The 12,991-nt window shown below is 46.6% G+C and overlaps 1 protein-coding gene across 1 annotated transcript; it reads left to right on the top strand.

Annotated features, from left to right (window-relative positions):
- Positions 1 to 463: 463 nt before the first annotated feature.
- LOC142891717 (immunoglobulin superfamily member 11) lies at positions 464 to 12,954 on the top strand. The gene is made up of 7 exons (XM_076031451.1): positions 464 to 773; positions 1,565 to 1,719; positions 2,761 to 2,827; positions 2,959 to 3,090; positions 10,994 to 11,149; positions 12,044 to 12,166; positions 12,235 to 12,954. The coding sequence occupies exons 1-7, from the start codon at positions 602 to 604 to the stop codon at positions 12,465 to 12,467; spliced, it is 1,038 nt and encodes a 345-aa protein (XP_075887566.1). The 5' UTR covers positions 464 to 601; the 3' UTR covers positions 12,468 to 12,954.
- The last annotated feature ends 37 nt before the right edge of the window (positions 12,955 to 12,991 follow it).

Below are 12,991 nucleotides of genomic sequence, written 5' to 3' on the forward strand. Positions count from 1 at the left end.
TGATTGATTTGCCAAAATACTAAAGAAATTACACATTTTCCAGGAAGAACTCACAGAGTCTCCTCATCATCATCCTGACAGCCTGGGTGCAAGACGCCGTGTCCTTCATTAACTGCTGCATTATGGGAATTTCTTTTCTTTTTTTTTTCATGCACAGAAAGAGAACAAGCTTTCTGATGAGCAGCTGCAGTCACTCACGTTACACTGATTAATTAGAACCAGCTGACCTGTCAAGGCTCAAGGTGGATGGAATTAAAAATAGATTTTATTTATTGTAGACATGATATGATTCATTATTGTTAATACATATAAGTATTATTATATATATATATTTACATACATATATACACAACACTTGTGTGTATGTATATATACATATACTATATACATGTAGTGTTTTCTTTTACGACTTGTTTCATTTTTTATTTATTTATAAATACTATGGACTTATGGATAGATAGATTCAAACATTATTCTATCTATCTATCTATCTCATCAGTTTTTGGAGACAGGTTCCTTTGCTGTGAGCAGGCAGTTGGAGGTGGGAGTGCAAATAAGGCCGGCTGGGGTCTGGCTCTGTCAGTCAATACATTAATCACGCATGCCTGGTTTTTCTGGCCACCAGCTTGTGCAGAGTGGGCCAGAGAGGGACGCCTCTCTCTGCGCTGCCTCTCTCTCTCTCTCTCTCTCTATGCGCTGCCTCTCAGCCATGGGCTCGTTTGGAGGATGGATGCTCTGCACCCTGTGCCTGTGTCTGACCGTCCTGCAGAATGGTGAGTGTCCCAAATTCATTGATACATTTATTGAGAGAAGTTGTTAATAAGTTATTTGTGTGCTGGACTTGCTTTGAGGAATTCCCCTTGCGACCCGAATTTGGCGCAATGTGGATCCAAGACGCATCCTGTCTGTGCAGATTAGGACTTGACAGCCTACACACAATGGCACGCTGACAATGATTTAAGATTGTATCATCTTCATTGAATATGATTTTCTCCAACCGGAAATGAGAGTTTACAACCGAGAAAGTGGATGAGTTGGAGTGATGAAGCGTGTCATCTTTGACCATATGCAAACTGCAGCGATGAAGCTCTCTGCGATGATGTCATGAACCTACAGAATGTTTTCAGCAACACATTGTGTTGAAGAGGCTGTTGTTCTATTTAGCCTGTGACCAGTTTGGCCCAGCCTCAGAGCTGTCAGGAGTAATTAACAACAGAACTACGTTGGATTCCCACACTCACTCACTCACACACACACACACACACACACACACACACACACACACACACTCAGTCACTAACAGCCTGGGATGAAGGGTAGTGCAGGGGGGGTATTGCAGTAATGAGGGAGAAGGAGGTGGAACCGTGTCGTCCAGACACCATCAGCAGCAATTAAAACACAAACTAGAGCCAAATCTACTGGTGATTCCAGACTGAAGCGTCCCCCCTCTGTGTGTTCTGATATTGATTGCACCATTTTCTTTGTATTATCTTTTAAATGATTGAAACTTGCCTGCAAAGCACTGTAGTTCAACTGCAGTTTTTCGGTTTGCTCTGTGGTGCAGCTGCTCTCAGGGTGACTGTGAGAGAGTCCAGTGTGGAGGCAGTGCAGGGAGAGTCTGTGGTGCTGCCCTGCTCCTTCTTCACCTCCAGCCCGCTGTCCAGGCTGAACATCATCTGGACCCTGGCACCTTCCTCCAGCCCAGAGACTCCAGTACAGGTCTGAACGTGCATATGCAGAATATACACATACACAGAAATAACTTGTCTAGTTCTGGAATAAATATTGACTTCTTCAGCCTCCTAAATCCACTGCACGGGTTCATTAAAATGAATGGCAACTTCTTAAAATTGTATTACAGTCTCCTACTGGCCGCATTTAAGTGTTTTTGGGGTGTCTGTAGGGGGCACTATAGAGCCAAATGTGGACATTTTCTCTTCATCTTATGAGTTTTTTGCCAGTTCTGACCTGCTTGTTTTCAATGTTGGAACTTATGCAGCGGTCAAAATTTCGGCAGAAACAGGATGACTTGCTCTTTTCCAGTGTTGAATTATTGAGAACTCCATGATCAGTGTCTTCAAATAGATCATTATTATTAATAATATATAAATAAAGGCTAACTGAGAAAAAATGTTACTTCAGGAGAGTGTAGCAAACTGAGTGCCCTTCAGATGAATCAGGTCCTATGAAGTAGCTGTCAGGTTCAAAAAGGTTGGTGACTCCTAGTGTGTTGTTTTTTTGTTTTGCAAAAAACAAGATTCAACATTCAAGATTCCTTTATTGTCATTCAGAATAAAATATCAGATTGGTACACAGCAGAGCAAAATCATCAGTGGTACATTCGAAGGCAATAAATAAAAGTATAGAAAATAACTTAAAAAATGTGCAAGTAGGCAGATGTGCACAACAGAGTGCAGTCCTGCCCAGTGGGAAATTCTTTAACATCCGATTATGTTGGGGAGGGAGTTCAAGTTCAAAACCAGTTCTTTAAACAGCCCGAAACTCACCGCAATGATTGTCCTATGATAGTTTAGCATAAGACAGAGTGGAAGAATGCCAAATGTCAACATCTAAACATACTATCAGATTTAAAATTCAATGGAGGTCTTGAATTTGGTGATGAGCAGCTATGGAACAGAGCCGGTGGATTGCTGGGCCTCAGTTCCTGATAATAATGTGATTCCGAGCTCTACAAAAGAAGTTTGATTGATTGATTCAATAAAAACATTTGCAGTGCATTGACTGTTGCCTGACTTCCAGGTGATTGTGTATGACCACGGACAGGTCATCGAAGACCCCGCCCTCATTGGCAGAGTCAATTTCACCGGTTGGTCGGTTTTTGTTTTTTTGTTTTTGTTTTTGTTTAGTTTTTTCTTCATGAAATGAAAATGGACACAGTACATGATTTAGCAGTTTGACAGAAACTGATGTTTTTGTCCCTTTGTTGCAAACGTGCAGGTATTCCCTGGAGTGCAGACATTGTCCTGAACGACACCCGAGTGTCCGACGCTGGTGTGTACCGCTGCATGGTCAACAATCCGCCTGAGACAGCCGATCCTGGAATTGGAGAGCTGGAGCTCGGTATTCTTGGTATGTCTGCAGAGCACAAATAGGTTCGAGGGTTTGAATGAAGGGAGGATTTCCTCCTCCAATAGGGGTGAGGGCAGGGGTGGACAAAGTTTTTGACTGGTGGCCCACAATGGCTTGTAAAATTTGACAGAGGAGTCGGAGCAGCAGCAGGTGGGTGAAGAGTTTTTGATGTGTAGAAAACATGCTTTAATGACAATTGAACCAAAAGCAAAGTTACAACAGAATATCCGTCTTTGAAGCCCCACAGTGTTTAGCTCTTTATTGAAATGACTCTTAATACACTGGAAAATCTGATAAAATACAGCTACTTTATGACTTGCTTACTATTAATATAATTTCTTGAAGTTGGGCGGACTGGATTGAAAAGCTTACCAGGCTGCATATGGCCCCCGGGCCGTAGTTTGCCTATGCCTGGGTTAGGGTGAGGTATCGATAGGGGTGAATAAGGTGAGTAAAACCACTACTGTTTCTGTGAATAACTTTTGAAAGGAAGGTAAAGAAGGTAAAGCTGCATATATATGCAGGTTTAGTTTGACAACTCACTAAACTGTTAGGGTGTAGGGTTGTCTGACAATCCAGTTTAGGGTTAGGGTTTCGGGGTTCCTCATGGGCTAGAAGCCCCAAATTTGGCGTGGCTGTGTCTCAGGGCATCCCAGTGAAGCTGCAAGTGGCCCCATGTCTCTAGGACAAAGTTGACCTTTGACCCTCATAGACTTGCATTGAATTAGGGTTAGCAATAAGGCTGAAACTAGGGTTAGGGTTAGCTGAAATTAGGGTTAGGGTTTCGGGGTTCCTCATGGGCTGGAAGCCCCAAATTTGGCGTGACTGTGTCTCAGGGCATCCCGGTGAAGCAGCAAGTGGCCCCATGTCTCTAGGACAAAGTTGACCTTTGACCCTCATAGACTTGCATTGAATTAGGGTTAGCAATAAGGCTGAAACTAGGGTTAGGGTTAGCTGAAATTAGGGTTAGGGTTTCGGGGTTCCTCATGGGCTGGAAGCCCCAAATTTGGCGTGACTGTGTCTCAGGGCATCCCGGTGAAGCGGCAAGTGGCCCCATGTCTCTAGGACAAAGTTGACCTTTGACCCTCATAGACTTGCATTGAATTAGGGTTAGCAATAAGGCTGAAACTAGGGTTAGGGTTAGCTGAAATTAGGGTTCGGGTTTCGGGGTTCCTCATGGGCTAGAAGCCCCAAATTTGGCGTGGCTGTGTCTCAGGGCATCCCGGTGAAGCAGCAAGTGGCCCCATGTCTCTCGGACAAAGTTGACCTTTGACCCTCATAGACTTGCATTGAATTAGGGTTAGCAATAAGTCTGAAACTAGGGTTAGGGTTAGCTGAAATTAGGGTTAGGGTTTCGGGGTTCCTCATGGGCTAGAAGCCCCAAATTTGGCGTGGCTGTGTCTCAGGGCATCCCGGTGAAGCAGCAAGTGGCCCCATGTCTCTAGGACAAAGTTGACCTTTGACCCTCATAGACTTGCATTGAATTAGGGTTAGCAATAAGGCTGAAACTAGGGTTAGGGTTAGCTGAAATTAGGGTTAGGGTTTTGGGGTTCCTCATGGGCTAGAGGCCCCAAATTTGGCGTGGCTGTGTCTCAGGGCATCCCGGTGAAGCAGCAAGTGGCCCCATGTCTCTAGGACAAAGTTGACCTTTGACCCTCATAGACTTGCATTGAATTAGGGTTAGCAATAAGGCTGAAACTAGGGTTAGGGTTAGCTGAAATTAGGGTTAGGGTTTCGGGGTTCCTCATGGGCTAGAAGCCCCAAATTTGGCGTGGCTGTGTCTCAGGGCATCCCGGTGAAGCAGCAAGTGGCCCCATGTCTCTAGGAAAAAGTTGACCTTTGACCCTCATAGACTTGCATTGAATTAGGGTTAGCAATAAGTCTGAAACTAGGGTTAGGGTTAGCTGAAATTAGGATTAGGGTTTCGGGGTTCCTCATGGGCTAGAAGCCCCAAATTTGGCGTGGCTGTGTCTTAGGGCATTCCGGTGAAGCAGCAAGTGGCCCCATGTCTCTAGGACAAAGTTGACCTTTGACCCTCATAGACTTGCATTGAATTAGGGTTAGCAATAAGGCTGAAACTAGGGTTAGGGTTAGCTGAAATTAGGGTTAGGGTTTCGGGGGTTCCTCATGGGCTAGAAGCCCCAAATATGGCGTTGCTGTGTCTCAGGGCATCCCGGTGAAGCAGCAAGTGGCCCCATGTCTCTAGGACAAAGTTGACCTTTGACCCTCATAGACTTGCATTGAATTAGGGTTAGCAATAAGGCTGAAACTAGGGTTAGGGTTAGCTGAAATTAGGGTTAGGGTTTCGGGGTTCCTCATGGGCTAGAAGCCCCAAATTTGGCGTGGCTGTGTCTCAGGGCATCCCGGTGAAGCAGCAAGTGGCCCCATGTCTCTAGGACAAAGTTGACCTTTGACCCTCATAGACTTGCATTGAATTAGGGTTAGCAATAAGGCTGAAACTAGGGTTAGGGTTAGCTGAAATTAGGGTTAGGGTTTCGGGGTTCCTCATGGGCTGGAAGCCCCAAATTTGGCGTGACTGTGTCTCAGGGCATCCCGGTGAAGCGGCAAGTGGCCCCATGTCTCTAGGACAAAGTTGACCTTTGACCCTCATAGACTTGCATTGAATTAGGGTTAGCAATAAGTCTGAAACTAGGGTTAGGGTTAGCCGAAATTAGGGTTAGGGTTTTGGGGTTCCTCATGGGCTAGAAGCCCCAAATTTGGCGTGGCTGTGTCTCAGGGCATCCCGGTGAAGCAGCAAGTGGCCCCATGTCTCTAGGACAAAGTTGACCTTTGACCCTCATAGACTTGCATTGAATTAGGGTTAGCAATAAGGCTGAAACTAGGGTTAGGGTTAGCTGAAATTAGGGTTAGGGTTTTGGGGTTCCTCATGGGCTAGAGGCCCCAAATTTGGCGTGGCTGTGTCTCAGGGCATCCCGGTGAAGCAGCAAGTGGCCCCATGTCTCTAGGACAAAGTTGACCTTTGACCCTCATAGACTTGCATTGAATTAGGGTTAGCAATAAGTCTGAAACTAGGGTTAGGGTTAGCTGAAATTAGGGTTAGGGTTTCGGGGTTCCTCATGGGCTAGAAGCCCCAAATTTGGCGTGGCTGTGTCTCAGGGCATCCCGGTGAAGCAGCAAGTGGCCCCATGTCTCTAGGACAAAGTTGACCTTTGACCCTCATAGACTTGCATTGAATTAGGGTTAGCAATAAGGCTGAAACTAGGGTTAGGGTTAGCTGAAATTAGGGTTAGGGTTTCGGGGGTTCCTCATGGGCTAGAAGCCCCAAATATGGCGTTGCTGTGTCTCAGGGCATCCCGGTGAAGCAGCAAGTGGCCCCATGTCTCTAGGACAAAGTTGACCTTTGACCCTCATAGACTTGCATTGAATTAGGGTTAGCAATAAGGCTGAAACTAGGGTTAGGGTTAGTTGAAATTAGGGTTAGGGTTTCGGGGTTCCTCATGGGCTAGAAGCCCCAAATTTGGCGTGGCTGTGTCTCAGGGCATCCCAGTGAAGCAGCAAGTGGCCCCATGTCTCTCGGACAAAGTTGACCTTTGACCCTCATAGACTTGCATTGAATTAGGGTTAGCAATAAGTCTGAAACTAGGGTTAGGGTTAGCTGAAATTAGGGTTAGGGTTTCGGGGTTCCTCATGGGCTAGAAGCCCCAAATTTGGCGTGGCTGTGTCTCAGGGCATCCCGGTGAAGCAGCAAGTGGCCCCATGTCTCTAGGACAAAGTTGACCTTTGACCCTCATAGACTTGCATTGAATTAGGGTTAGCAATAAGTCTGAAACTAGGGTTAGGGTTAGCTGAAATTAGGGTTAGGGTTTCGGGGTTCCTCATGGGCTAGAAGCCCCAAATTTGGCGTGGCTGTGTCTCAGGGCATCCCGGTGAAGCAGCAAGTGGCCCCATGTCTCTAGGACAAAGTTGACCTTTGACCCTCATAGACTTGCATTGAATTAGGGTTAGCAATAAGGCTGAAACTAGGGTTAGGGTTAGCTGAAATTAGGGTTAGGGTTTCGGGGGTTCCTCATGGGCTAGAAGCCCCAAATATGGCGTTGCTGTGTCTCAGGGCATCCCGGTGAAGCAGCAAGTGGCCCCATGTCTCTAGGACAAAGTTGACCTTTGACCCTCATAGACTTGCATTGAATTAGGGTTAGCAATAAGGCTGAAACTAGGGTTAGGGTTAGCTGAAATTAGGGTTAGGGTTTCGGGGGTTCCTCATGGGCTAGAAGCCCCAAATATGGCGTTGCTGTGTCTCAGGGCATCCCGGTGAAGCAGCAAGTGGCCCCATGTCTCTAGGACAAAGTTGACCTTTGACCCTCATAGACTTGCATTGAATTAGGGTTAGCAATAAGGCTGAAACTAGGGTTAGGGTTAGCTGAAATTAGGGTTAGGGTTTCGGGGTTCCTCATGGGCTAGAAGCCCCAAATTTGGCGTGGCTGTGTCTCAGGGCATCCCAGTGAAGCAGCAAGTGGCCCCATGTCTCTCGGACAAAGTTGACCTTTGACCCTCATAGACTTGCATTGAATTAGGGTTAGCAATAAGTCTGAAACTAGGGTTAGGGTTAGCTGAAATTAGGGTTAGGGTTTCGGGGTTCCTCATGGGCTAGAAGCCCCAAATTTGGCGTGGCTGTGTCTCAGGGCATCCCGGTGAAGCAGCAAGTGGCCCCATGTCTCTAGGACAAAGTTGACCTTTGACCCTCATAGACTTGCATTGAATTAGGGTTAGCAATAAGGCTGAAACTAGGGTTAGGGTTAGCTGAAATTAGGGTTAGGGTTTTGGGGTTCCTCATGGGCTAGAGGCCCCAAATTTGGCGTGGCTGTGTCTCAGGGCATCCCGGTGAAGCAGCAAGTGGCCCCATGTCTCTAGGACAAAGTTGACCTTTGACCCTCATAGACTTGCATTGAATTAGGGTTAGCAATAAGGCTGAAACTAGGGTTAGGGTTAGCTGAAATTAGGGTTAGGGTTTCGGGGTTCCTCATGGGCTGGAAGCCCCAAATTTGGCGTGACTGTGTCTCAGGGCATCCCGGTGAAGCGGCAAGTGGCCCCATGTCTCTAGGACAAAGTTGACCTTTGACCCTCATAGACTTGCATTGAATTAGGGTTAGCAATAAGTCTGAAACTAGGGTTAGGGTTAGCCGAAATTAGGGTTAGGGTTTTGGGGTTCCTCATGGGCTAGAAGCCCCAAATTTGGCGTGGCTGTGTCTCAGGGCATCCCGGTGAAGCAGCAAGTGGCCCCATGTCTCTAGGACAAAGTTGACCTTTGACCCTCATAGACTTGCATTGAATTAGGGTTAGCAATAAGGCTGAAACTAGGGTTAGGGTTAGCTGAAATTAGGGTTAGGGTTTTGGGGTTCCTCATGGGCTAGAGGCCCCAAATTTGGCGTGGCTGTGTCTCAGGGCATCCCGGTGAAGCAGCAAGTGGCCCCATGTCTCTAGGACAAAGTTGACCTTTGACCCTCATAGACTTGCATTGAATTAGGGTTAGCAATAAGTCTGAAACTAGGGTTAGGGTTAGCTGAAATTAGGGTTAGGGTTTCGGGGTTCCTCATGGGCTAGAAGCCCCAAATTTGGCGTGGCTGTGTCTCAGGGCATCCCGGTGAAGCAGCAAGTGGCCCCATGTCTCTAGGACAAAGTTGACCTTTGACCCTCATAGACTTGCATTGAATTAGGGTTAGCTATAAGGCTGAAACTAGGGTTAGGGTTAGCTGAAATTAGGGTTAGGGTTTCGGGGGTTCCTCATGGGCTAGAAGCCCCAAATATGGCGTTGCTGTGTCTCAGGGCATCCCGGTGAAGCAGCAAGTGGCCCCATGTCTCTAGGACAAAGTTGACCTTTGACCCTCATAGACTTGCATTGAATTAGGGTTAGCAATAAGGCTGAAACTAGGGTTAGGGTTAGCTGAAATTAGGGTTAGGGTTTCGGGGTTCCTCATGGGCTAGAAGCCCCAAATTTGGCGTGGCTGTGTCTCAGGGCATCCCAGTGAAGCAGCAAGTGGCCCCATGTCTCTCGGACAAAGTTGACCTTTGACCCTCATAGACTTGCATTGAATTAGGGTTAGCAATAAGTCTGAAACTAGGGTTAGGGTTAGCTGAAATTAGGGTTAGGGTTTCGGGGTTCCTCATGGGCTAGAAGCCCCAAATTTGGCGTGGCTGTGTCTCAGGGCATCCCGGTGAAGCAGCAAGTGGCCCCATGTCTCTAGGACAAAGTTGACCTTTGACCCTCATAGACTTGCATTGAATTAGGGTTAGCAATAAGTCTGAAACTAGGGTTAGGGTTAGCTGAAATTAGGGTTAGGGTTTCGGGGTTCCTCATGGGCTAGAAGCCCCAAATTTGGCGTGGCTGTGTCTCAGGGCATCCCGGTGAAGCAGCAAGTGGCCCCATGTCTCTAGGACAAAGTTGACCTTTGACCCTCATAGACTTGCATTGAATTAGGGTTAGCAATAAGGCTGAAACTAGGGTTAGGGTTAGCTGAAATTAGGGTTAGGGTTTCGGGGGTTCCTCATGGGCTAGAAGCCCCAAATATGGCGTTGCTGTGTCTCAGGGCATCCCGGTGAAGCAGCAAGTGGCCCCATGTCTCTAGGACAAAGTTGACCTTTGACCCTCATAGACTTGCATTGAATTAGGGTTAGCAATAAGGCTGAAACTAGGGTTAGGGTTAGCTGAAATTAGGGTTAGGGTTTCGGGGTTCCTCATGGGCTAGAAGCCCCAAATTTGGCGTGGCTGTGTCTCAGGGCATCCCAGTGAAGCAGCAAGTGGCCCCATGTCTCTCGGACAAAGTTGACCTTTGACCCTCATAGACTTGCATTGAATTAGGGTTAGCAATAAGTCTGAAACTAGGGTTAGGGTTAGCTGAAATTAGGGTTAGGGTTTCGGGGTTCCTCATGGGCTAGAAGCCCCAAATTTGGCGTGGCTGTGTCTCAGGGCATCCCGGTGAAGCAGCAAGTGGCCCCATGTCTCTAGGACAAAGTTGACCTTTGACCCTCATAGACTTGCATTGAATTAGGGTTAGCAATAAGGCTGAAACTAGGGTTAGGGTTAGCTGAAATTAGGGTTAGGGTTTTGGGGTTCCTCATGGGCTAGAGGCCCCAAATTTGGCGTGGCTGTGTCTCAGGGCATCCCGGTGAAGCAGCAAGTGGCCCCATGTCTCTAGGACAAAGTTGACCTTTGACCCTCATAGACTTGCATTGAATTAGGGTTAGCAATAAGGCTGAAACTAGGGTTAGGGTTAGCTGAAATTAGGGTTAGGGTTTCGGGGTTCCTCATGGGCTAGAAGCCCCAAATTTGGCGTGGCTGTGTCTCAGGGCATCCCGGTGAAGCAGCAAGTGGCCCCATGTCTCTAGGACAAAGTTGACCTTTGACCCTCATAGACTTGCATTGAATTAGGGTTAGCAATAAGGCTGAAACTAGGGTTAGGGTTAGCTGAAATTAGGGTTAGGGTTTCGGGGTTCCTCATGGGCTAGAAGCCCCAAATATGGCGTGGCTGTGTTTTAGGGCATCCCGATGAAGCGGTTAGGATTAGGATTGTCTGACAATAGGGTTAGAGTTGTCTGACAATCCAGTTTAGGGTTGTCGGGAATCATTTAGACAGCTGAAAAATTTTCAGCCATCTAAATAATACCCCAAAGTGTTTTAATTATCCCTCTTCCTCTTTTTGTGCAACCAGGCAAAAAGTATTTCTTTTCAAAAGCTCATTTTCTAATAATAATCTGACCCATTGAATATAATACAATACAATCAGAGAAAGAGCAGAATTAATTTCCTAGCAATATTTTGATCACGATCTCTGCGAAGAGTTGAGGACCAAATTAAGCTTCAGTCTGGAGTTCTGTGATCCGTGAGTAACAGTAAAAAGTAAGTTTATCTTCCTCATTAACTTCAATGTCATGTAATCCTTTTCCACAGTACCTCCTTCGCTGCCAGCGTGCCAGTGGGACGGTGGCATCGACATGGGAGGGAGTGTCCTGCTGTCCTGCTCAGTGGCTGAAGGGATCCCAACGCCAGAGATCCGCTGGGACAAACTGAACCCAGAGGAAATCCCACTTCCTATCAACATGGACGGTCAGTCACGCACACACACACACACACACACACACACACACACACACACACACACACACACACGCACACACACCGAGCTGATGGGTGACATCATTTAAAGGTCAAGTTTGTAAAATTTGCCTTCATTTCTGCTTTTTACATTGGTAAAAGCTCAACATTCATCCCATACATATGTGAATAAGAGTGTATACACGCAGCTCAATAAAAGTAATTTTGTTTTCCTACCTTTAGAACAGTTCTCATATGTAAGAATATACAAGTGTGTTGCTCCCAGTTAGCTGCTATCTTGCACCACCACATTTCTCAGGAAGCCTGGTGTGGACAATCCGACAATCCAGCTCACCTGGCAGCACGTTTCGAATTTAGGGTGAACGCTCGTGACCTCAATTAAACCAACGGAAATGAAGGGGAACAAACTAGATTTGTACTTTCAGGCCACCGTAGTTCACAGGGGACTTAAGCGAGAGCACTGCAATATGAAATGTTACCACTTGATGTCGCTGTTTCATCTTCAAAATCTCCAAATATGACACGCTTCAACTTTAAGGAAACTCAAGAAAACCAACTGAAAATGCTTTTATTGTAGACATGAATCAAACAGAATATACAGATTAATTGACTGCTCTTCAGCTGATGGTGGAGGACGCACTAAATAAATATAATTGACCAGAAAAGCCATCATCAAATATTGTAGTTTTCTTCTTGTTAACCATCACACAACCACATTTAGATCACTTTGCCACCAGAATGCTTCCTTAATCAACAGGTCTTCCCCTCTGGAGCCTTGAAATAAAATCCCTGCCTCAATGTGTATGTCATCTTTTGAAGAAACATTTGAACACTGTGTTTGCATCCTGTTGATCTACTGCCCCTACTTCTTGTTTGAACTCTCAGGGGATCTCTCGGGCTCCATCCAGATCGCAAACGTGTCTTCTCAGACGTCCGGCCTGTACCGCTGTTCCGCAACAAACGTCCTGGGAACTGAGAACTGCTACGTCAACCTGTCCATCTACAGCGGTGAGCATCTTCCACCCGCTCCTCTGCTTCTCTTCTCCTGCCGCCACTGACTATCGTCTGTTTCACAGCCCCCGGCAGTTCCTCAGGAGTGCTCCAGGGGACGCTGCTCACCTTATCCATGTGTCTGGTGCTGCTGGCACTGCTGGTGTTGATGCTGTGGCTCCATCGAACTGGGCAGGACGGGAGAGGGAGGGGAAGGAGGAGGAGGAGGAGAAGGGAGGGCGGAGAGGAGGAGGAGGAGGACGAGTGCTACAACGAGATCCAATACACTCCGTCTCTGATGAAGCGCTCTTTTGTTTGACCCCGCAGGATCTGCACAAGCTGCATAAAGCAGCGACGCACCATCCGAGACTCCCAGGATGCCTCGTGTCGTGTTTTTTTTTTTTTTAGCTGGCTTCTGCTGCTTGAGAAGTTTTGCTGTTCCAAAAAGCGTGTTTGTGTATTTGTGCTCTGCATGTACTAGTTGCAAGATTGGGTCCCCTCAACTTCCATTCAGAAGTCTCCTCTTTAAACTCCACTTAGGCACCTTCTGTCTTTCCCTTTAGTGTCAGATCAGCAGCACAGACCTCCTGTCCCAATTAAGCCACATTGTTTAAATTTGTTTTACTGGGGCAACAAAAAAAAAAAGTTACAATATCTCTTTTGGGCAGAATTCTATTTTTTAAAAGAGCTCTTTGTGTAATTTAACAGGTTGAAGGAGACGCATTGACATCTGAAATGTAACTGTTTTGTACCTGCATCTTTAAAATGTTTGCATTGTTACTATGTGTACAAAGGTTCGGCGAGACTAAATAAAAGAGGACAAAGAAATGTGGGAATGCAAGC

Source organism: Nelusetta ayraudi, unplaced genomic scaffold (genome assembly GCF_046127955.1).
Source record: "Nelusetta ayraudi isolate G7.1 ecotype Tasmania unplaced genomic scaffold, CSIRO-AGI_Nayr_v1 ptg000033l, whole genome shotgun sequence".
In the NCBI taxonomy this organism is placed as follows: Eukaryota; Metazoa; Chordata; class Actinopteri; order Tetraodontiformes; family Monacanthidae; genus Nelusetta; species Nelusetta ayraudi.